At 47.5% G+C, this 24208-nt stretch overlaps 1 protein-coding gene across 2 annotated transcripts in view; it reads left to right on the forward strand.

The window, feature by feature from the left end:
- Positions 1-24208, forward strand: part of LOC102087515 (collagen alpha-1(VII) chain) — a 120510-nt gene that overhangs the window by 7689 nt on the left and 88613 nt on the right. For both annotated transcript variants that reach the window (XM_065049330.1, XM_065049331.1), the window contains exons 2-14: positions 6685-6824; positions 10526-10706; positions 11164-11323; positions 11745-11838; positions 12861-13034; positions 14949-15109; positions 16453-16582; positions 17978-18094; positions 18650-18805; positions 19305-19421; positions 22600-22746; positions 22957-23076; positions 23712-23870. In XM_065049330.1, coding sequence (XP_064905402.1) covers positions 6749-6824; positions 10526-10706; positions 11164-11323; positions 11745-11838; positions 12861-13034; positions 14949-15109; positions 16453-16582; positions 17978-18094; positions 18650-18805; positions 19305-19421; positions 22600-22746; positions 22957-23076; positions 23712-23870 — 1792 coding nt within the window. In that variant the 5' untranslated portion in view covers positions 6685-6748. The remainder of the gene's footprint in view (positions 1-6684; positions 6825-10525; positions 10707-11163; positions 11324-11744; positions 11839-12860; positions 13035-14948; positions 15110-16452; positions 16583-17977; positions 18095-18649; positions 18806-19304; positions 19422-22599; positions 22747-22956; positions 23077-23711; positions 23871-24208) is intronic.

The raw sequence follows: 24208 nt of genomic DNA on the forward strand, positions 1-24208 counted from the left end.
AGGGCACACGTGGCATCTGGTACCCAAGATCTCTGGTTTTGGTACTGTTTTGCACCTTCTCTTGCAAAGGGAGCATCTCCACCCCACAGATCATCCCCTCCAGGTGATCCTGTAGAGTCCCATGCTTTTTGGGAGTGTGCTTCCAGTTACCAACAAGTCAATGCATTCATATTTCTTTACAAAAACACCTTAAAATCTGTATTCAGGGGATTTAGAAAGAAAGCAATTACCATAAAAATCTATTAACTCCATTAAAAAAGAAACTGTAAACTTTTGATTCCCTGAGGCTTATTCCTGTTAAGCAAGGAACAGATTTTGCCTCCCATTACCTACCATTTTCCTTGAGGTTTAATGTATTTAACTTTCCTGCAGCAAACAGTGTCTAATCCCAGGAGAGGGGCTGCAAAAATGCCCAAACCAGGCTTTTCCATGTGAGTATTTCACAATCAAAGGAGAGAATCAGCGTTTCTCCAACAGTGAACTGCGAACACATTTGCTTGCAAAATGGATAGACCCTCTAATTGCCTCCAGCTATTGCATCTCCATCCTGTCTCATGACTTTTTCTTATATTGGTGGCAACGTGCTGCTTTTGTGTGAGCTCCTGGTACCTTTTTGGAGCTGACAGTGGTTGTGAACTTTGCTTTCCACCTCTGTGAGCCATTAGGGTTTACTCCATCCTTTGCCTCATGGAATCATAGGATAGTTTGGGTTGGAAAAGACCTTCCCAGCTCCCCAAGTGCCATCCCTGCCATGAGCAGGGACATCTTCACCAGCTCAGGTTGCTCAGAGCCCCATCCAGCCTGGCCTGGGATGTTTCCAGGGATGGTTCATCTACCACCTCTCTGGCCAACCTGGGCCAGGCTCTCACCACCCTCAGGGCCAACAATTCCTTCCTCATGTTCAGCCTGAATCTCCCTCTTTTAGTTTAAAACCATCACCCCTTGTCCTATCACAACAGGACTTGCTCAAAAGTCTGTCTCCATCTCTCTTATGGGTCCCTTTTAAGTATGGAAAGGCCACAATAAGGTCTCCCTGGAGCTTCTCTTCTTCAGACCTCTTTGCTGGTGTCTTAAGCCTCAAGCTCCTCTTTATTTTTTATCTTGCCACCAAAATTCAATGGTTTAAATCTGCCATTTGCTTTAGTCAGTGCAGTCCAGGCCTTGTTTTTCCCCATCTAAATATAATGCAAAATTACATGTAGATGTGCTCGGATCTCAGTGACCTGTTAATATTGGTGCCATCAATAGCTGGCCTATCTCCATACCCTTCTCCTTCCAGTCTCTGTGGTACTTCCACATCCTGAAGTTCCTATTAATTCTCTGCTCAGGCCAATCTCTATATTTCAATGACACATCTCAGTGTGATCTCTTCAGAGAGCTGCTGGAATCTCTCTCCATAGGATTTTGGGATGTACCTCCATCAACAGGAGCCCTGGGGTGCTGTGCTGGGTACAGTCATCTCTAGTAAGTTGAGATGTAGCTGAAGTCCCAATGGGTTCTCTGCTGGCTAATATAAGGTTTTGCTAGCCTGCAGTCTTTCAGAAAGAGCTACAAACAGGATATCCCTCCTGTGTCTAGTTGACTGTTTTCAGGAGACTTGTATGAAAACATTTGAGACCTGCTTCCCTTTGCCAGATATGGCTGAAACTCAAGATTTTGCTAGGTTGTGAGGCGGAGGATCTGTCTTTGTGTGGTATGTGCCATGGTGTGGTGTTGTGTTTTGGGATGTGGATCTGCATAGGTCCTCCAAGAAGGCTATGCATGCCCAGACGCAGCTCTATAATGTAGTTTTTGTGTCTATAAGCAACAGGGATAGATATTTGGTGGATGGAGTCAGCAGCATCTGGCGTGGATGATCCTGGGGCTGGAGATGTGTGAGATCCAGCTGGAGCCAAAAGCAAATGGGAGGCAGGCGCTGGCCAGATGAGACTGAAAATCCACTGGGTCTTTCAGACCTTGCTGACAGGGGTTATTTATTTATCCCAAAATTGGCTGGGAAAAAGAAAAAGGAGGAAGAGCTTATTGCAAACATATACATAGGGAGAATAAATGGAGGGGAACAACCCAGCCTCTGACACTACTTCAACTATATAAACCCTGATTTTTTTTTCTTCTCTTACCCTCTTGCACCTTGTCAGGCATCGCACAGCTCTGTCATCTGATCCAGGTGAGGTAAAGGGAAAACCTGGTCCATCAACTTTATGGGGTTTGGAGGCAATTTGTTCAAGGAACTGTAAAACCCAGAGAAGTTGCCCCTATAAATTATTTACCAGGGGCAGTAAAAGATCAAGGAAATTGCTGGGATTCCTTGCAAAACCCTGAAGTTAATGGGGTCGTTTCCTTGCCCCTACCAGGTTTTTCTAAAGATCTCTGTAGCAGTTTTAAGAGGTCTTTGATGGGGGCTGATGGCAGTCAGTGTCTGCAAAAATCGGCTAAGACCTGCTGAATTTGAGTTTGCTAATATGAAATGTAGAAAAATGAGATTTGTGGTGGAATCTAAATGAACTCAGCTGCCCTGAGTTCACTTATGGTAGAGCAAATGGCAGTTCTTCATCAACCTCATCACCCAAAATATGTCCAGAAAGATGAAGCACGTGGAAGGAGCAAACCCAGGAGTGATCTTGGATGTGGATGGAGGGAGGTGTTGGAGTAAGTGGACCTGGGGGTCCTGGTGGACAGCAGGATGACCATGAGCCGGCACTGGGCCATTGTGGCCAGGAAGGCCAATGGCACCTGGGGTGTGTTAGAAGGGGGTGGTCAGTAGGTCAGAGAGGTTCTCCTGCCCCTCTGCTCTGCCCTGGGGAGACCACATCTGGAATATTGTGTCCAGCTGTGGCCCCTCAGTTCCAGCAGGACAGGGAACTGCTGGAGAGAGTCCAGCGCAGCCACCAAGATGCTGCAGGGAGTGGAGCATCTCCCGTGTGAGGAAAGGCTGAGGGAGCTGGGGCTCTGGAGCTGGACAAGAGGACACTGAGGTGGGACTCATTCATGGTTACAGATATATAAAGGGTGAGTGTCAGGAGGATGGAGCCAGGCTCTTCTCAGTGACAACCAATGATAGGACAAGGGGTAATGGGTTCAAACTGGAATACAAGAGGTTCCATTTCAATGTGAGAAGAAACTTGTTCCTGGTGAGGGCGGCAGAGCCTGGCCCAGGCTGCCCAGGGAGGTTGTGGAGTCTCCTTCTCTGCAGACATTCCAACCCGCCTGGACACCTTCCTGTGTAACCTCATCTGGGTGTTCCTGCTCCATGGGGGGATTGCACTGGATGAGCTTTCCAGGTCCCTTCCAATCCTAATCCCAATTCTGTGAAGTGTCTAGAAGCTGCAGAAAAGCTCTTCACCCTGATATGCATGTCCCATGCTCTCTTTTGTTACCTAGAGTTGGTGTTTCAAACCCAAGTGAACCCTTAAATGCAGCGAGATTTTGGAAGGAGTCATGAACGGGAAAAACAAGAGAGAAAATGACTCGTTTTCCCTTCAAAGTCAGACAATAGCGCCCTTGAATTTGGGATCATCCATAATCTGGATGTGCTGCCATCATCCATCAAGGACCAACATCTACAGCTCATTGCTAAAACACAGAGCACAGCTCTAACTAGAGTTTTAAAAATATATGCAATAAAAATTAGAAATATTTGATATATTCAGAAATGGAACATGTTAAAGTGCAAAATGCATGCACACGTGCATATATTAATTCATATCTGCTAGGAAATTGGTTTAGTTTGTGGCATCCAGATTATGAAACACTTTTGAATCGTTTTCCTCAGCTTTGCAATGTGGATTCAACGTGTGGCTATTCTGAGTCGGAGCCATTCTACACCCACAGGGTCTTTGCATTTTAGGAATATTCACATTTACTCACTGATGGCCTGGGGCTAACTGTGCTTTTTCTTTGCCTCACAGTCTTCTAGGATTTATTCCTTATGTGACTATTTTCCTATCACTGTGCTAACGTGCATTTTCTACTGTATTTGCTCAGTGCTGAAGCATTAAACAATACTAGAGGTGGAAAAGAAAAATAGAAGAGTCACATTTCCCTTGTTGGCTCCATATCCCTCCCAAGGTATCACCAGGAGATGTGCTGTGGGATGATGTTGTCGCATGTCTTGTCATATCACACAGGCATCTTAGATGGACTCTCTTATTCTTTGAGAATAAACCAGTATTTCTTTGGAATTACAAAGAGGAATAGAGGTTTCTGTTAGGATTTAAGCTTTTTCGGAGTGATTTCTTTTTTTCCACGAGTTTTGGGTTCATTCTATCCTAAAGGGTCAAGCAGCAAGGGAATGTCATCCTTGATTTAGGGCAGGAATGGAGAGGATGAGGTGGGAAAGAATGAAATGTCACATTTGGAAAAGCAGAAGGTATGACTCAGGTTGAGTCCAACATCAACCCTCATCTCTGATGGTAAAACTACTTACAAACCTGTTCTGAAGGCAAAGAGTTTGGAGCTTGTTAATTCACTGTCTGTCTTCTCTTAATTAGATGGGGTGGTTTGGTGACTGCTAAAGGCAATGAGGGCCATGAGCACTGGTGGCCTCCAGGGATGGTCACCCCATGGGGTGATGCATTTTATTTTGGGCAGGGGGAAGTGTAGAGATGTGAATGATGGGATGAAGAGGAGAAGAGAGGATGGAAGGAGATACTTTAGGGAAAACATTGAAATAAGAGTCTGTGCAGGAACATTTCTGGAGGAACATATGTTTTTAATAATGTTAACACAGAGCTCAGAAACCTGGTCAAAGGCTTTGCTGCCTTCCTTCTCCATGAAGGGCTTGTTATGGTCCAGGACAGACCCTGCCCTATGGACCCGAGAATTAAACAATAAGGGAAAATGGGATGCTGCCAGGTTGGAGCCCACAGATTTCACTGGCTGGTGACACTGCTGTACAATTTAATCACCTGTGCTCAAAATATTTTAACCTTCATATGTGCAGCTCAACCATATGCAACACTACTAATGTCAATGGAACTGCACTATGAAATACTAGCCCGTAATTTTCATTTTCTTCCTAAAGTGCACAAGCTGCACAAATGAAGGTTGAAATATTTTGAGCACAGGTGATTAAATCATACAGGATTAAATGAGAAGGGAAAAGGGGATGCTGTCGGGTTGGACATGCAAGAAGGATGCTGGGATCTGAGGGGCATGATCTTGCTCAAGCTCACAATGCAACTTTCACAAAAGAGGTGGGGGTAAAACCTAGTTTTCTTGGGTTTCAGCTCCGCATTTATCCTCTGTTACTTGATTTTCTAGAAGTTTGTTTACTCCTGTTGATGAAAAGCCTGCTCTCGTCTCTCTCTCTCTCCCCTCTCTCCCTTTCCTTTTTTCCTTTCTCTTTCCATTTTTTCCCTCCCTCTCCCTCCCTCCCTCTCCCTCCCTCCCTCTCCCTCCCTCCCCCTCCCTCCCTCCCCCTCCCTCCCTCTCCCCTTTTTTCTGTTTTGCTTTGTTTTTTGGGGGGTCACACAGTGTTTTTCCTTTGAAGCCATCTCCACAGCAACTGATGGCAGCACTGCACGGTGGTTTTGGTGGGAGTTAGGAAAGAAGGACACAGCACAGGTTATCCACTTGCACAGCAGAGATCTTCAGTACATCCAAGTATACCCAGCAATTAGGAGAAGAGAGGGGAATACAATAAATGGAAAACACATTAGGGGAACTTAAGTCGTGAGGGTCTCAGAGTGATGTGATGGGCAAGGTGACCACAACCCTTATGCTCCTGCAGTCTAGACAGAACCCAGGCTGCTCCATGCACTTGATTTTCATCTTGCATGTTTGAGGGTTCTTTTAGGTGGGATTTTTCCAGACGTTGCATAGAAACTCAGCCTTGTTTCCCAAAAGGGACCCCATCTATTAATACGTGGTTTTTGAGGTTGCATGTTGTGAACCGGAAGGAACAATCCAGCCCTGGCAAAGAGTGAGGCTGGGTGAAGTCATTGAGCTTGTCTTTTAACCTCATCTTTAATTTCCACCCTGGAAGTTGTTCACGTCTCCCTGTGAAATCTACTCAGTCCAAGACAAGCAGGTGAGACTAAGAATGGGAGAACAATTTTATTTTTCCCTAGTAAAATAGAATAAAACCCCTTCTGGCAGCTCCATTTCTGTTGCTTTGTAGAGAGAAGTCTCTGCTTCACAGAGAAACACTTCTGCAACTGTTTTGGGGAGTTACTAAACCATGTATAGGCAATAATCAGAACTGTCATCCCCCTTTGGCTGCCCCGTGATGTTGGGCTGGATCTCCAAGGGCAGCAAATGCAAGGCAGCTAATCCTGGATTTAGGAACCTGAAGGTTAGTCACAAAACAGACTAATAGAGACTTGAGTGCAGGTGATTGCTCTCTGCAGTGATCTTCTAGTGATCTTTCCCTCCTGCGTAATTAGGGCAGCAAATGCTTCTCTCTTTCATTACACCACTAATATTCATGTTTAGGCTTAATTACATAAGGTGATTGTTGCCTGAAAAGGGTGTTGTTAGGGAAAGGTGCTGGGGGAGCAAAGCTGAGCTCTGCCCCGTAGCATCAGCAAAGAGATGAAGGAATTAGTGTATTTATGGACTTTAATGCTGACTACCTAAGCCAAGATGAGCTGTTGTAGCTGGAGAAAAGCTTCCCTTGCCACTGTAGGCAAGTGGGAGCATCATACTCAGATGACACGTGTTAAAGCCTCTTTTCTCCTGCAGATGAATGATTCTCCAGGCTGTGTGGTGACTCCAGGAACCAAGAAGGAACTTCTTCCCAAGGAACATGAAAATGTTATATGTCCAGATCTTTGCCCTGGCAGCGGCTGTGGTGCAGTACAGAGTCACGGTTGTTCATGAAGGTACGTGACAAGTGGGCTACGTGAATACAGAAGCTGGGGGTGATGTTGAGACACATCAGGGAGAAACAAAGATTTTCCAAACAGCTGTTTCTGCTAATGTCATGGGTAGACACACAGATGCTGTAGATGTAGTGCTGACGCCTGTAACTTCTGCATAGGGTCCTTTAGTTTGGGATCATCTGGCTAACAAAGCATCTCAGATGGCCTCCAAAGGCAGAAAGGACCTGACTTGCTGCACTAGGTTTTATGAGGAAATCAGGGCTCTCCTCAGTGTCCTGCCTGTAATACTGTCCCATCTCAGCTGCTCCAGAGGAAGGTGGGGAGAAAGAGAAAAGCATGTCCCCTCTTGATTCCTCATCTGATCTCCAAGGCTTGGTACAAACCACCACACAGAGGATGTGAGAGAAAAGGCATCGAGGAAGCCTTGAAGCCCATAAAGAGCTTTCGGGGACAAAGGAATGGAGCCAAAAGGCAGGAGAAAAAAAGACCCCAGAGAAGAACCTCATGGAGCTATGGCATGATCCATGACATGTCCAAAATACTGGAATAGGTTGCCCAGAGAAGTGGAAGATGCCTTATTCTTGGAAATATTCAAGGCCAGGCAGGATGGGGCTCTGGGCAACCTGATCTGGGTGAAGATGTCCCTGCTCATGGCAGGGGTTTGGACTGGATGGCCTTGAAAGGTTCCTTCCAACCCAAACTGTTCCATAATTCCATGATGTCTTTAGCCTCAGGATCCTGCACAAAGGACCATTGTGAGCATCCTGCAGAGCTAATCCAGAGCTCCCAGGACTGTCATGGGGCCGGGTATGATCCAGTGGCTCTTCCCTCTTCAAATTGTTCTTACAGCAACAAGCCCTCAGGCTTTGAAGGTGTCAATTCACCTGGACGAAACTCAGTAAATTCAACAAGGAGTTAATGGAGCTTTGGCAGCAGCTACAAAATTAACTTGATTAAGTTCCTGTCCATCAATTAAGCCAATATACTTGACTATAATTCTATTTAATTCAAAGCTGGGAACAGTGCAATAAATCAACGTTTACAGATGTCTCTGGCAAACCTGTGATTGATGAAACGTGGTAATTTTGGAGGTGCATGGAAAATTTCAAATAAAATCATATCCCCCTGTGATTAATAGAGCTGTCTGTGTTGATATTTTCTCCAGAAGGTACCAATCCAAATATGCTTAACACCACGTGTTTCCAATGACAGCTTCAGGTACCTGATCCAAGCAGCAAAGACTCTCGGGTTTCATTGCCAAGCTGGAAAGGTGCTGAGCTCCTGGCTCACAGAATGGGCTCTGATTGCCCCTTTATAAAGAAAGGGGAACCATCCTGCCCTTTGTAATCCCATGGAGCTCTTGTTGTCTTTTTCCTCATTATCCTTGGATGCAAATGAAGGCAGGAGCATTGTGCAGGGCGAGCAAGACTCTGAGGGTCCAAGCACGATGAACGAGGCTTTCTAGGGATCTGGGATGTGGAGACAATGGGTAGCAAAGGTTCCTCTGATACCAATGGAATTTTGAGCATGTTTTCCAGATCAGGGCCAAAAATGCGGGTCTCTCAGGGAGGACTGGTGGATGGTCTTCATCTTGTGGAACCTTTGTTGGGATTTTCTTGTGGTAATACAGCTTGTGTCGCCCTGAGAAGCTGCTGAAGATTTCCACCAGTTCTGAGGTCAGAGCCAAGGACTGGCTTTACCTTCCCTCCAAGTCCTTCTAGGGGAGATGGAATGTTGAATCCCAACCAAGGGAAAAGGGGTAGATCCAAAATAGAAGTGGCAGGTAGAAAAAGAGCTTATGGTGAAAATTGAAATAGTTGTCTCCCATTTTTGTCAAGGGAAAGTGCTTTATATTCCCAACTATGTATGATTAAAACAAAAACAACAACAAAGAGCCAGTTATTTTCCTGCAGTTAGCAGAGTTGGTAAGTCATGAAGAGCTCAGTGTCAGGAGGTACAAAGAAAGAAGAAGAAACTAAACGCCTTGGATAACAAAGACCTTTGGACTGCCATCCATCCATAACCAGCCAATGATCCTTTATCCTGCTGTGCGGCCAAAGGGATTGATCAGGGACACAGCAATGAAGGGGAGCACAAAACCAACATGTTTCCAAGCCCTTTGGGGAGCATGCTTATAGAAAGCCAGGTAAACTGAAGAGGCTGAGCTAAAACAGCTTTCCATTTGCAGCAGAAACATGAGAAACCCACCTAGTGCATCTCCCCCAGCAACCTGGAACAACCTGGGTCTCCAGACCTGCAACTGAAAGTCAATGCTCTGGTTGGGTAAGGTCCAAAGGAGCAGGGACATTAAACTGAAGAGAAGTGTGAAGAGATTGAGCCCAGTCCTGGTGAGCAAGACACAAAAAGTCTTCCTCCAGCAGTCAGCACAGCCTGCTCTTTAACAACCCGACAGTAATAACTCATCATCTATCTGCAAGGGAGAGAAACACCAAAGAATACAAAAATTTTGAACATCCCTCCTACAACCTTCATTAATTTAAGCATCCCTGAAAGTCACCAGATTTCTGTCTGTGAAATACATTTATTGGATGCCTAAAGAAAATTAAATTAAATTGAGACTGAACACTGGAAAGGGAAATATGCCTTGATGTTTGTTAAACAAATTTCTCTGTACACCTGTCCGTTCCCTGCCAGCTGTCATCAGATAGCTCTGGTTCCTACAGCAAAAACACTCAAATTGTTCACTCTTTGCACAAGATACTTTTCATGTTTGGAGACAGTGGCAACATGGCATTGCAGAGCTAAATGCTTGCAGCATCCTGTGCCCTCTCCGTGCAAGACTGGAAGACTTAGTTGGTTTAGTGTTGGCAAAGCATGGGTGGCCAGGTGGCCCTGTGTCAATGTGAGTGTCTCGTGATGACTCTGAAGACTCTGATGGCAAGAAGCTCAGGGCGGTTGGTGGGGTGACAGAGCTGCCACGTTCCCAAGTTTCAGGTTAGTGTGGTTCAGGTGTCAGCATCTGCCTCTGGGCATGTGAAACTCCTTGGTGTCCTCTTGCTTCCAGCATGTCCTATAGACCTGCATGCCTTGATGGATCTGGGTCGCAGGGTTTGTGCCTCAGGTGAGAAACTGGGTGGGAGCAGCAAAACAGGGAACTAGGAAGAAATTACAGAGCCTGTTCTTCTGGGAAGTCCACGATTACCCACTTTATTGGGCCTAAGCATAGTCTCTCTTCCTGATCTGTGATATTTGGGGGTCTGCATGACTCAGGGGGCTTTATCTCAACAGGCTGAGCAAGTTGGGATTGCTTAGCCTGGAGAAGAGAAGGCTCTGGAGAGACCTTATTTTGGCCTTTCTGGGCTTAAAGGGGCTGAGAAGACAGATGGGGACAGACTTTTCAGCAGGGCCTGTTGTCATAGGACAAGGGGTGATGGTTTTAAGCTAAAAGAGGGAGATCTAGGCCAGGCATGAGGAAGAAATTGTTACCCCTGAGGGTGGTGAGAGCCTGGTCCAGGTTGGCCAGAGAGGTGGTGGATGAACCATCCCTGGAGACATCCCAGGCCAGGCTGGACGGGGCTCTGAGCAACCTGAGCTGCTGAAGATGTCCCTGCTCATGGCAGGGGTTGGACTGAATGAGCTTTGAAATTCCTTCCAACCCAAACCATTCTGTGATTCTATGATCTCCTGGCTGGCTGATTGCATGGCATGGGATGAGTCTTCCTACCCCTCTTCTCCCCCAGCGTGCAGAACGGCAGAGGCAGCCGACATTTTGTTCCTTGTGGGGCAGTCACAGGGCACAAGGAAGGAGAGCTCTCGGCTGGTCAAGGACTTCATCAGCAGCATGGCCCGCTCCTTTGAGAACATGGTGATAGGCAAAGGAGGCATCCGGCTGGCGGTGGCACTCTATGGGGAGAAACCAAGGTGGGTCAGTCTATCCTCTACCACCAGTACGCAGGTTTTTATAATCCTCTGGCTCTAGATGGACGATCATGTCCACGTGGTTAAAGAGCTTTTGCTGCTCTGCTGAACCCTTGCAAGAGCAGAGCAGGAGTTCAACCCCCAGCAGTGTCACCAGAGTCTAGAGGTGCTTGGTCATGGAGAACTCTTTCTGCATAAGGAGGTTGGTGTTTAATGCAGCCACAAGAAATTCCCCACCATCCATTTTTACACAGTGTTTTATGGTAATGGGGCTCTGTGGCTCATACCCTGGACTCTGTTGGCCACTGTGAAGAGGACTCCTTGCCTACATATAAGCGTAGTGTGACCAGCTAAATCTCAACATTATTGCTGGTCATAACTCTTATCAACGCATCCTTGCTGTGACAACAGTGTTCTCTTGCTCCTTATTCACCCTTGTTCCCCGATTTCTCATTCCCAGGATGAGTATTGAGCTCACAGATTATGTGAGCATGGAAGAAATGCTGGTGGCCATTCAGGGTCTCTCTCTCAAAGGCGGCAGCTTAAAAACAGGGTCAGCCCTGGTGTTTGCCGCTCACGCCATGTCTCGCCTGGACACGCTGCGAGAGGATGCAGCAAAGGTAAGCGACCTTCCGTGATGACTTCCCTGGTGTCATCCTCAGTAGGGATCAGACCTCTAACTTTTTCACCAGAAGGCATGAATGAGCCATTTGGTTTTTATTTATCCCATCTGATTTTTAGCTTGGAGCTGAGGTACCACGTTTAGGAGCTCACTCAGCTTCAGGTCACTTTATTGGTAATAGAAAGAGGCAGGCACCTACAACATTTATGCTCTGCTTCCTTCCCATCTCATGCTCATGAAAGCTGATTTCATCTGAGTTACTGCAGAGGTGTGGGTTATCGGAGGATTTATTTTCAAGTGCCCATCCCTTTAGAGAGAGGGACTCCATCCAAGGTCTGGCTTCTCAGTGTTAAAATCCTGCACCTGTCTCTGTGAGGTTGCACTCTTCCACTCTCTGGCTCTTATGCCAATTCTTGTAGGTCGTTGTTTTGATCACGGATGGGAAATCCAGCGACTCAGTTGAAGACAAAGCCCAGGTCCTGCAGGACAGGGGGGTGACGGTGTTTGCTGTAGGTACGTATGGACATGCTAAGTTACATGGAGTATCACCACCCAATACTGCGTATGCACCAGCACTGGGGAATATTCTTGATACACGACATCCATCTCCTCTAAAAACTGTACCTGTCCCCAGGCTCAGCCACTAAAACTGCTGCAAGTACAGTAAAAACACATCTGTGCTGTGCTTGTATATTTTTGTTGTTGTTGTCAATAGCTGATTTATTCAGTGGAAATCTGCGGTTTTGCATCTGTCAAAATTACTTGCGAATTCAGGAGGAGTTCAATAAATAGTTCCATAAAAGTCAAAATGTTTTGATGTGACATTTTCAAAAATGAAATGGTTTTACTTTTGAAGGTTTCTTTTAATGGGATTTAGAGACCGACTTCAGCTATCTTAAAAATGTCCATCAGAATAATTCCATTGGCAAGGAAGAGTTTCAATTGCTCCCCCATCCCCAAGATATAAATACAGCCATTTATTACAGATCAAATCCTTCTCTTCACCAAACATTTCAGGGGGAAAAAAGAGGATGGAAGTGGTGTTTATAGGGAGAAACCAAGTCAATTTGGACAAATGTGAGGTGAAAATTAGGGAGGGTTTGTTTATTGGGTTACCCTCTCCCCCACCCCATTTTTTATTTCAACCCCAGGAAAACCCTGCAATTTCCACAAAAACTCTCAAAGTCCTGTTGTCTGTTCATCCACCAGAAGGACAGAAATGTCTCTGGATCCAATGGGAAGGATGAGGCCAGATCCTACCCTGCTCCTTTCCACTTTCCACCCCAAGAGAGCTTTCCACCTCTGGGCCCATTAGCAGCCAAGTCTACTGGGTCAGCCTCTAACATGCCTCTGGGGAAAACTTGAGTGTCCATTCCTCGTTCCATCCTTCACCACGGTAGTGTGACCGCAAAGTTGGTGTGAAACTCAAAGGCCAAAACATTGCTCCTGCTTGCTCTTGACAGCCCTTGCCAAGGCCTGGCCTGCCTCAGGGATGGTGTTTGGTGTCCTCCTTTCCTCTTCTTTTCTTCTTCTAGGAATTAAGGATGCCGACAAGAATGAACTGAAAAAAATAGCTTCAGAGCCCACTGCAGAACACGTGCTTTATGTTGAAGATTTCCACCTGCTCACCAAAGTGGCACCCAAACTCTCTCGAAGGCTCTGCTTCACTGCCTCAGAGCCACCACGACCCATCAAACAGACTGTCCAAGGTGCGTCAGGGCTCTCCCTTTATCCTACTTTCCACCTGCTCAAACCAGCCCCTTCCCAGTCCCTGGATGTGCCATCTACACTGTTGAGATGGACCTTCCACATCCCCTCTGCTCATCACAAAGGAGTTATAGTGGTTGGATGACCCTGGAGGAGCAACCAGCTCATAGAATCATTTAGGTTGGAAAAGACCCTCAAGATCATTGAGTCCAACCATTGACCCAACACTGTCACTAAACCATGTCCCTCAGAACCTCATCTAGCTCATGTAACACCTGTTTCTTGGGGGCAATAGTCCTGTGCATTTTGTTTGTGTTTGCATCTCCGTGGTTTGTCTGGTGATACCAGACACTGAAAGTCTTGCTGCTGGTTCAAACAAAAGGAGCAGCAATAGGCTGTGGCAACATTTCTAACCCTTGGGGGCTTTCATGACGGGCTTTTCATGGTGAACTCCAACAGCACATCTCAGGAAGAACTTCTTTCCTTGCAGAAGATTCTAAGAACAGCTAAAGAGTTTTTCAAAGACATCTGGATCTCTGCCCAAACAGATACCGACGTTGCAGCAAATCCAGAGGTGACAGCAATGAATTTCTGCCCCACTCTTGGCACTCAAACTCATGAAAAGATGAGTTAAAAGCTTGGGATAGAGTTTGGAGGAACTTCATCCAAGTCACTAGAGGGTCTTCCTTTGCCATTGCCTTTGCCTTTCTCTTTCTCTTCCACTCTTTCTCTTCCACTCTTTCTCTCTCTCTTTCTCTCTCTCTTTCTCTCTCTCTTTCTCTCTCTCTCTTCTCTCTCTCTTTCTCTCTCTCTTTCTCTCTCTCTTTCTCTCTCTCTTTCTCTCTCTCTTCTCTCTCTCTCTTTCTCTCTCTCTTTCTCTCTCTCTTTCTCTCTCTCTTTCTCTCTCTCTCTCTCTTTCTCTCTTCTCTTTCTCTCTCTCTTTCTTTCTCTCTCTCTTTCTTTCTCTCTCTCTTTCTTTCTCTCTCTCTTTCTTTCTCTCTCTCTCTCTCTCTCTCTCTCCTTCTCTCTCTCCTTCTCTCTCTCCTTCTCTCTCTCCTTCTCTCTCTCCTTCTCTCTCTCCTTCTCTCTCTCCTTCTCTCTCTCCTTCTCTCTCTCCTTCTCTCTCTCCTTCTCTCTCTCCTTCTCTCTCTCCTTCTCTCTCTCCTTCTCTCTCTCCTTCTCTCTCTCCTTCTCTCTCTCCTTCTCTCTCTCCTTCTCTCTCTCCTTCTCTCTCTCCTTCTCTCTCTCCTTCTCTCTCTCCTTCTCTCTCTCCTTCTCTCTCTCCTTCTCTCTCTCCTTCTCTCTCTCCTTCTCTCTCTCCTTCTCTCTCTCCTTCTCTCTCTCCTTCTCTCTCTCCTTCTCTCTCTCCTTCTCTCTCTCCTTCTCTCTCTCCTTCTCTCTCTCTCCTCTCTCTCTCTCTCTCTCTCTCTCTCCCTTCTCTCTCTCCTTCTCTCTCTCTCTCTCTCCCTCCTTCCTTCCCTCTCTCTCTCCTTCCATCCATGGTTCTGTAACATCATGACTTCCTGCGGTGATCCATGTGATGTTCAGGCTTTCTGGCTGAATATTCTCTGGTGGCAGGAAGAAGGGCAGGAAGGAGCTGACGTCCTATGCATTAAGCATTCACAGGGAGAATGTAGCCAGAACCAGGTTAGTTGGTTTGTTTGTTGGTTTGTTTTTTCCTTTCTTGTGCTGAAAATGTAGTTTCCCAAAAGAAAACCTTCTTGCATGACTCTGGCCTGGAAACAAATCACAGCTGCTCCAGCACACTTGGTCTAAGTGGGTGCCATCTATACCCAAGGCTTTCTCTGTATTGAATACATTGACTCCATCAATGAACAACTTGCATGTTTCCAGCACCGGTGCCATCACAGTCCAAACCAAAGGTCCTTTTCTTTCTTTTTTTGTTTTTTTTTCAGCTGAGAAGATCATCGGTCCCCAGGATCTGTATGTCAGTGAGCACAGCCACAGCTCGCTGCGACTCACGTGGATGCCAGCTACAGGAAGGGTGACGGGGTACCGTGTCCACCTGCAGCGCTTGCTGCCTTCGGGGCAGCTGGATTCAGATGACCATCAGCAGGTAGAGTTGTGTCCCCATTTTGCAGAGCACCAGTAACAGGCCCCGGTGTCTGGGTTTGGTCCTCTGCTGAGGCTGCTGATGGCACAGCCTGGTTAGGAGATCATAGAATAGTCTGGGTTGGAAAGGACCTTCAAAGCTCATCTAGCCCAGCCCTGTGCCATGAGCAGGGACGTCTTCACCAGCTCAGGTTGCTCAGAGCCCCATCCAGCCTGGCCTGGGATGTCTCCAGGGATGGTTCATCTACCACCTCTCTGGCCAACCTGGGCCAAGCTCTCACCACCCTCAGGGCCAACAATTTCTTCCTCACGTCTGGCCTGAATCTCCCCTCTTTTAGTTTAAAACCATCATCCCTTGTCCTATCGCAACAGACCCTGCCCAAAAGTCCGTCCCCATCTTTACTCCATGTACCTCAGCTAACCTGGCCACAGCCCAGTGCATTAGTGTAAATTTCTGAAGCTGCTGCTTGAAGTGAAGGTCTATAGATGAACCATCAGATTTGCAGGTGTGTTGATTGCTCATGCTAATTTTGGCATCGCTGTTGTGGTGAGTTGGAGTTTCTGGGGATGATAAGCGGAAACGTAGGGAGGAAGAAGGATGTGGCGTGAACTGGCACTAACTCTGTTGGGATAATAAGAACATGTAAATGAGAAGCACTCTTTGTCTCTGTAATACCTCCTCTCAAAAAAGTGACATACCCAGTTGCTCTTGCTGCTAAGGTTGCTCATCTTGGTAAGATCTCCACATGCTTACGTTTTGGATTTGCCATGTCATTGTGTGAGGGACGCGGCCATGTGTGCCAGCTCGCTCCAGTTCAGCTTGGTCATTGCACGAAGTTTGAGAGCAAGATAGAAGGCCAGAAGATGTATGCCTAAAAACATTGATTTCTAATAATAGAACAAAGCTATGGAAGTATAAATTATTAAGGTTAATATTATTAATTGTATTAATTATTAAGATCATCTTTAACAAGAATGATCATCTTTGGCTGCTTCAGAATCTCATAAGAACACTGAAAACACAGAAACTGTCTCCACCTCTCTTGCCCTCAGGTTACATTGAAATCTCCCTCTATGAGATTAAAATAAACTTTCTTTGCCAATGATGGTTGCTCTTCCTCCATTTTTCAGAAGAGGATTGGGAACCACCCTCACCCTTATGCATGTTCTTGTTTTCATGGAGTTTTTTCTGGACTGCCTCATGAAATCCACTCTTGACGCTGTCCTGTGTTGGTTCTACGTCCAGTGTGAATCCAAATTATCATTTGTTCCCCACCTTTTGCAAACATACTGAGTCTTCTGCTGTCATGGAGATGTAATGGTGTCATTTGTCCCCTTGTGTGACAGATTGTGGTGGATGGTGGCAAAAGTACTGTGCTGGTGACTGATCTGAAACCCAACACCAAGTATGTCTTCACGGTGAGGGCCATCTATGCAGATGCTCCTGGGGAGTCAGCAGCTGTCAAGGGGAAAACAAGTAGGTGGCTCTTTCGTAGTCATCCCTGTGTGTTCCTTGTCTGGGTACAGGAAAAAAACCCACCTCAAAACTGTACATGTGAGGAGAGGTGGGAATGGGTAGGAAGATGCTCATGCAAATGCCCATGGTATGAGATGCAGGGTTGTGAGTGGGTGCACTTGAAAGGAGAGGGTGCAGCCCACTGAATACCTCACATCGTCTGATTTAATAGCCAGCAGAATTTAACTAATCCAGTCTGGGATTCAGTTCATAGAACACTCATGTTACCTGGGATGAGAAAGCTTTTGGAGACCATGGGTTGAGAAAAACAGATACGAGTTTTATGGAGAGATGTATATTCTCAACACCTTGTTTTAGAAGCGGATGGTCCAAAAAGTTTGGGTTGGCACTATGCATGCACTTAGGGCTTCATTTCTCATTCAAGGTGAACACCAAGGTGGTATGATCATGGCCTTTAGGAAATATCCCATGAAATGATGTAGGCTTCCTTTGGTTTGCAATCTGCCAAGCCAAATTCCTTTGCTGTCACATGGCTGGCTGTAATTACAAGGTTCTTGGAAACAAAGGAGCAAATTCACTCTTGACCAAACCCTGGAGTGCAAGACACTGGGTCAGATGTGATGGATGGAGCAGGTTTTTGTCCCAGAAGTCTCTGCACTACTCCAAGGGTTTTCAAGAGTTTAAGGGGCGCACTAATTCTGTTTCTCTTCCTGTTTTGCAAGAAGTGCCAAGACTGTTTTGCCCAAGGGGTTTTTAAAATAATTATTCCTTTCTTCCCTGTCTTTTGTTTCTTCCCCCACCCCCTGCAATGTCTTAAATTGTTTGTCTTCTTGAGGGAAGTTCTCTGACAGGATGAATAAATAAAGCTCCTCAATGAGGTTGACTCATATGTACTTGCCAGGAATAAGATGGAATGTCTTTATGGGTAGAAATAAAGTCATTTGATCTCTTCTCTTATTGTCCCCAACATGAAGCTGGAGGCAAAAGCTATAAATCTGTCTGCCATGGCTGACTGGATCAAAATGGATTCCTCTTTGTAAGAGTTGCATCCATAGGCACAAGTAGCATTTGATTCATGTGTCCTTGCTCAGCCTCCATGAAACCACAGCAGACTGTCTCTGCTCAAGAGGAAATGCCATGTGGGTAGATATTGCACAGTTCCCAACACCATTCCAAGAGGAAGCCCACAAGCTTCCTGCCTTGCGGGTTTTCAGCTCAGTTTTCAAGCAGATGAGGGTTTGATAGAGAGGAGGTGGTTGCTTTTGAGGATTCAGCCAAGAGAACAGGGAGAACTGGTGCTCTCCACTTGTGTGTCTCTGTTCTTGAAGACAAAAAGGTTTTCCAAGGGTCTTTGCCATGACACATCAATTTCTACAATATTTTTGTATCCCAAAGCACCTGTGCCTCCAGTCACTAACTTCCGTGTGATAGAAGAAGGGCCTTTTAGCTTGAAGGTGGCTTGGACACCTCCGCTGGGCAAGCTGGAGGGCTACAAGATCTACATCCCCAGAGGTAAGTTCAGATTTTATTAATTTCACTTGGACTTGGCTTTAAAAGGAGCAGTGACCGGAGGACAGAAAAGGTGCCATTTTGTCCAAGAAAGAATGTACCGTGGAGCTCCTGGCATTACTCTGGAAGGAGGCCAGGTTAACCTCTTCCAGACAGCTTGCTTCATCCAGGATGGAGGAGGAGAGTCCTTTGAAGGACTTTCTTTTGAAGTACAAGATGAGGATGGTGCTGTGGATGCCTTGTGCCTATTTGCACTGTCACATCCAGACCTACCGTGGATATTTTTCATACTCAAATGCCTGCTTTGGTGTGGATGTGGGGTGAGTTCAAGCCTTTGGTATGGCTCACACTCACCTCTGTGTGATCTGGAGAGCTAGGACAGTGCGGAACTATCAAGCTTTATATAAAGACATCACTCTCAGCAACATCACATGGGTTGGGGGACTTCAAACATGCACTTGAACCAGATCCTATCATGTTCTTCACCATGTTATGAAGACATTACCATGGGATGTAGACAGGAAGTCTTCACCATCACTCTTCTCCTCGATTTTACAGCCAACAGACAAGGAATGACCTACGAGCAGGTTCTCCGCAGTGATGTCTCTTCCCATGTGCTGGATAACTTGCAGGAGGACAGAGAATACAACATCAGCATCTACGCCGTGTACCCCCAGGGGCCGAGCCGGCCTGTGGCTGCTGTGGGGAGAACATGTAAGAGGTTTGACTTTGTGGCTGGTCCATTCTTGCCCTGGGCACTCTATTCACACCCTTTGCAGTTGATAAGCTACTCACAGCTGGTGGGTGTTGTAGGGTGATGTGCATCAAAGGAGACACGTTCAACAGATTCTTAACTCCAACCTTAAACTCTGCTCTCCCCCATCACATGCATGGACATGGACACCTTTGAACACCATCACGCTGTTAGGGAGGAAGGGTGGGAGATGTGCCAGAGCCTCCTGTTTTGCACACACACTGCATAAAGCAAATCAGGTAGCGCATTAGAGGCACTGGTCCTGGAAAGCAATGGTCACAGATGTGGTCACCACTGCTTTTATAAGGTGTCTTCAGCCTGTCAGGGAGGGCAGGAGCCCTTTTAACTCCCTCTCCCAGTGACAGGCAGGCTGGAGAAATAACAATGCAGGGAGGGCAAACAGCAAAGTGCTCCACTGGCAAGTAAGTTCTCTGAGGGGTTTGTTCCTTGTCCTTCTAGTGAAGCTCCTGCCTGTGAAAAGCATCTTGCTGCAGAATGAGACCACCAACACGCTCCAGGCAAGGTGGAGCCCTGTCCGGGGAGCAACAGGGTACAGACTCACCTGGACATCAGCAGGTAGAGACTCAGGACTGGGATGCATGCACCAGTGAGTGGGGACATGGAGAGACAGGAGCTGTGAGGTCCCCAAGGCATTCGGTGCATTGACACCTTCTGTGTCCAGATATGCAACAAGAAGCTGGGGGAAAAGAGATATTTTGGGCTCCGTGAATGGTGGAGTTTTATACCTATGGGTATAAAGCAGCAGCTTGCAACAGACAGCCATACGGTAGGTGTATCCAAACTCTGCCATGGATGCAAAAATCCCTGCTCTGGATCTGCATAAATCAGGATAATGGCTATCCAGCCTTGTTGACATGGGATTAATGCTGGATTTACTGGGTCTGAGTAGCTCTGGAAGGGATTAATAGCTGGAAGGGAGCTGCAAAAGTTGTCCATGCAGAGCTGAACATCCATCCTGTACTCAGAGTGTTCAGCTCTGGGTCCTCAGCACAGGACACACATGGACCTGCTGGAGACGGGCCACAGGAGCCACAGGAATGACCCGAGGCTGGAACAGCTCTGCTGGGAGGACAGGCTGAGAGAGCTGGGGTGTTCAGCTGGAGAACAGAAGCCCTGGGGAGACCTTAGTGTGGCCTTTCTGTACTAAAAGTGGCCCATAAGAAAGAAGGGGACAGACTTCTGAGCAGAACCTGTTGCAACAGGACAAGGGGTGATGGTTTTAAACTAAAGGAGGGAGATTCAGGCTGGACAAGAGAAAGAAATTGTTGGCCCTGAGGGCGGTGAGAGCCTGGCCCAGGTTGGGCAGAGAGGTGGTAGATGAACCATCCCTGGAGACATCCCAGGCCAGGCTGGACGGGGCTCTGAGCAACCTGAGCTGCTGAAGATGTCCCTGCTCATGGCAGGGGGGGAACTGGGGGAGCTGGGGAGGTCCCTTCAACCCAAACTACTCTATGATCCCAGAGCCCCTGAGCAGCTGGGGTTACCTCCTTTTGGGACAACAGGTACCACATTACAGGCTGGAAGTGCCTGTACTTGTTGCTTTTCTCTCTGCAGCCCTAAGACCTGGCTTCATCCCCCAGCATCCCATAAGGCCTTCTCATTCTCACACAAACTTCTGTGTTTGAAGACAGATCTTCATTTGCAGCTGGAGCTTTTCCACTGCCCCGAACCCAAACATATTTTCATTGCTGGTGTGGGGGAGCAGAAGTTAGAAATTCAGGTTTGATGGCATATTTTGGCCTTGGGAGATGGATGTTTTTGCGATTCAAAGATGAGATGGGGTGTCAGAACACCTGGGCTCCATCGCAGGCTTTGAATAAATAGCACACTTTCCTCTGGCTCATTTCCCTTGGTTATGAAATGAGGAGACATCTCCTACCAGGGGAGGGAGGGTTATTTGGAGAACAGCTCTGAAGGTCATCAGAAGGGAAAATTCTTCAGAGGGAAGGCATAAACGTGTTTTTGTTACTTCGTAATGAACGGTTCTCCAGAAAAAAATCACAGAACACCCCAAAACTCACCTTCACACAGTCCTTGCTCAATACCCCAGCTAGAAATGGAGCGTGCACCTCCACAGCCTGCCATGTCGTTGGAGTGGGGACACACCTTGAGGGGACAGTGTGGGTCATCCTCGAATAAAGAAGCAAGGGCACATCACCTCTGCTCCAGGTTTGCTCTTTCTGAGCAGCTCTTTCACCTGGTACCAGTTCACCCCAAATCCAGAGGTGGTAAAATCCCAAGGGGCAACCCACCCTCTACTACAGAGTCCTTCTCCAACACCCCATCCCATCCTGGGTCCACGCATTATGGGTGTTGGGATCTAGATGCCTTCTGCCCATCCCTGTGCAGCTGTCCCAGACCGTGGAGGGATTTTGTTTTTCTTCTCTGACTTCTAAGACAGGGAACAGTTAAACATAAACGAGCTGCTGATGTGGAGAGAAGATCCATGGAATGAGGGGTGGGAGAGGGAGGGGGATGGGGCTCAGGGTGCTGGTGGAGCAGAAGATGGGGACATGGCACCCTCCAGCGACCAAACTGCAAACGGCAGCCTTCTCCCTTCCAAACCCCGACCTGCTGCTGCCCGCACTTCTCTGCCCCTCTGAAAATGGGGTGAGATCCCCAGGGATTGGGTTTTAACTCTTCTTGTGCCGTGCTTCCCTCTAGAGCGATACCGAGAGGTTTAGCTGAGTGGTTTCTAGTCCACAACAAGGATACATAAATGAGAAAATGTATTTTGTGGCATCAGTTGGCTTCGGCATCCTGCATGGAAGGCAAGATGTCTCCAGCACTGAGTCTCCCAGGGCTGGGCAGAGTGTGGCCCTCCTACGCGTCTACTTGCAGGCCCATACGTGACCATTTGTGTGTTGCTAGCTTATTTTGTTTGTTCTGCAAAGCCCTGCGTTATAAAATCGTTGAATCATAGAATCAGTTTGGCTGGAAAAGACCCTCAAGATCATTGAGTCCAACTATAACCTAACTCTAGCACTGTGCCATGTCCCTGAGAATCTCATCTATGCATCTTTTAAAACCCTCCAGCGATGGTGACTCCAGCACTGCCCTGGGCAGCCTGTTCCAATGCCCCACAGCCCTTTGGGGAAGAAATTGTTCCCCAGATCCAACCTCAACCTCCCCTGGCGCAACTTGAGGCCGTTTCCTCTGCTCCTGGCGCTTGTTCCTGGGGAGCAGAGCCCGACCCCCCTGGCTCCAAGCTCCTTTCAGGCAGTTCAGAGATCAGAAGGTCTCCCCTCAGCTCCTGTTCTCCCGCTGAACCCCCCAGGTCCCTCAGCCGCTCCATCACACTTGTGCTCCAGCCCCTCACCAGCTCCGTTCCCTTCTCTCCACTCGTTCCAGCACCTCAAGGCCTTTCTTGGTGTGAGGGGCCCAAAGCTGAGAGCAGTATTCAAGGTGGGGCCCCACCAGCCTTGATCTATTGGCGATCACTGAGGTCTGCCTGAGTGGCTGTGGCTTATTTCTACCTGCATATATATTCGCTCCTCAACTAAGATATGTGCTCGTTGCACTAAGCCATGTCCCTACCATCCACAGCTTGTGGACCTTGCCACAGCACGCATGCAAACCAGGAGGATGAAGTTCCATTCAATCTCACACAACTGTGTACTTCTCAAGTGGTTGTTTTTGTGTTTTCCCACTGCCCTCTCAGCCAAGGAGACCCAAGGAGGTTGGTCCTCCTTGGTCTGACCCAAGAGAGCCCAGACATCATTTCCTTTTGCAGAGGGCAGCATCCAGGACGTGAACCTCAGCAACACCTACAGCTACTACATGATCCAGGGGCTGCAGCCTGGCACAGAGTACAACGTCACCATCAACCCTGTTTTCGGGGATGTTGAGGGGCCGGTGGTGAGCAGAAAAGCAACGACAGGTGAGTACCCTGTGACAGGGGTGGGAGCCAGCTCAAGAGGACATGGATGGTGGGTGAAGCTGTGCCGGCAGCACAGAGCTGGTGTCATTTGTAGTCACCAACCTGCCTGTCGTCTGCTGCAGAAAACACTTTAGGTCATCGCAGCTTTTTGGGGGGCACTTAGGAGCTGTTGGGACCTTGATGCAGTTGGTCAACTTTGTTCTTTTCCAGTGGCATCAAGTACCGTCCAGATGCTGAACGTGAGTGAGATATCCATCAACAGCGCTCTGCTCTCCTGGGACTCAGTTGCTGGGGCCACTGGGTACCGAGTGGCTTGGGGCCCTACACCAGGTAAGATCCTGTCCTCTTCCTGCTTCTAGCACCTCCACCTTCTCCTGTGGGATGGGAGATAAAGCACTAGGAACCTCAGGGATGGTAGGTGTAGGGGCAGGTCCAACTCATTAACTGGTCTGAGCAGCCTTTCCCACAACTTCAGGGCATGAACTGAAACCAGAAATTATTCCTGGACCTGACCTACAATTCCAGGGTCTCTGCAGCAACTGCATTCAACGTATAGAACAAGAGTCCTACACCACCTTGCCTGGTACTCAGAGAAGAGTTGGGGCAGGTCATCCAGCACAGGAGCTTTGCAAGTCTCTGGAGATGCTGGGAAGGGGCAGACCACACACTGGAGCCGCCCTTGGACTGCACCACATTACTGTGTGCCCTGGATGTGAGAACTAGTTTGGTTCCTTTTGTTCTTCTCAACTGGTTTGGATCCTTTAGTCATTCAAATTCCCAAATAAATAACCATAGGAAAACTGTCTCTTGCTCCAGCACATACATGGGTGTTGTACAAGAGAGGTTCAGCTGGGTTGGAGATGTACTGGCAGGGAAAACATAGTGTCTTACCAAATACTCAACAGAGCTTCTCCCCAGACTCTTCGCTCTTTATCCTCTTCTATTTTATTTTCTCTCTCCCAAAGAGTTCTTTGGGAAAGACCGTCCTCGCCAGCTGGCCCTCAACAGATCAATCACATCCTACCAGCTCCGCAACCTGGCCCATGACACCGAGTATGTGATTTCCCTCTACGTGCTCTTTGGCTCAGTGGAGGGACCAGGGATCACAACCTCAGCCAGGACATGTGAGTATGGGCAGGACATTCAAGTAGCTACCACACCACACACCCCTTGCATGGCTGGCTCAACCTCATGTATTCCTACAAAGGCCTTATGCTGTGCCTCCTACACCCCACTCCCATCACCTTCCCTTCATGTTGGGGATGCCATGGTGGTGGTCCTTTGCCCTACAATCCAGCTGTGCCTGATGGCTGAAGACCTGAATCCCAAAGGCTCTGGGGTTTCTGCCTGGGATTTTCCAGAGGTAAACTGGAGCTGATGTGCTTTGCAGTTGATCTGTTGATGCACCATGCTCTTGGGCCAACCGTCAGGTCTGAACTGCCCAGTCTGCACTTGCCAGCCT

The sequence above is a fragment of the Columba livia genome, chromosome 1, assembly GCF_036013475.1.
Source record: "Columba livia isolate bColLiv1 breed racing homer chromosome 1, bColLiv1.pat.W.v2, whole genome shotgun sequence".
NCBI classification, from domain to species: Eukaryota; Metazoa; Chordata; class Aves; order Columbiformes; family Columbidae; genus Columba; species Columba livia.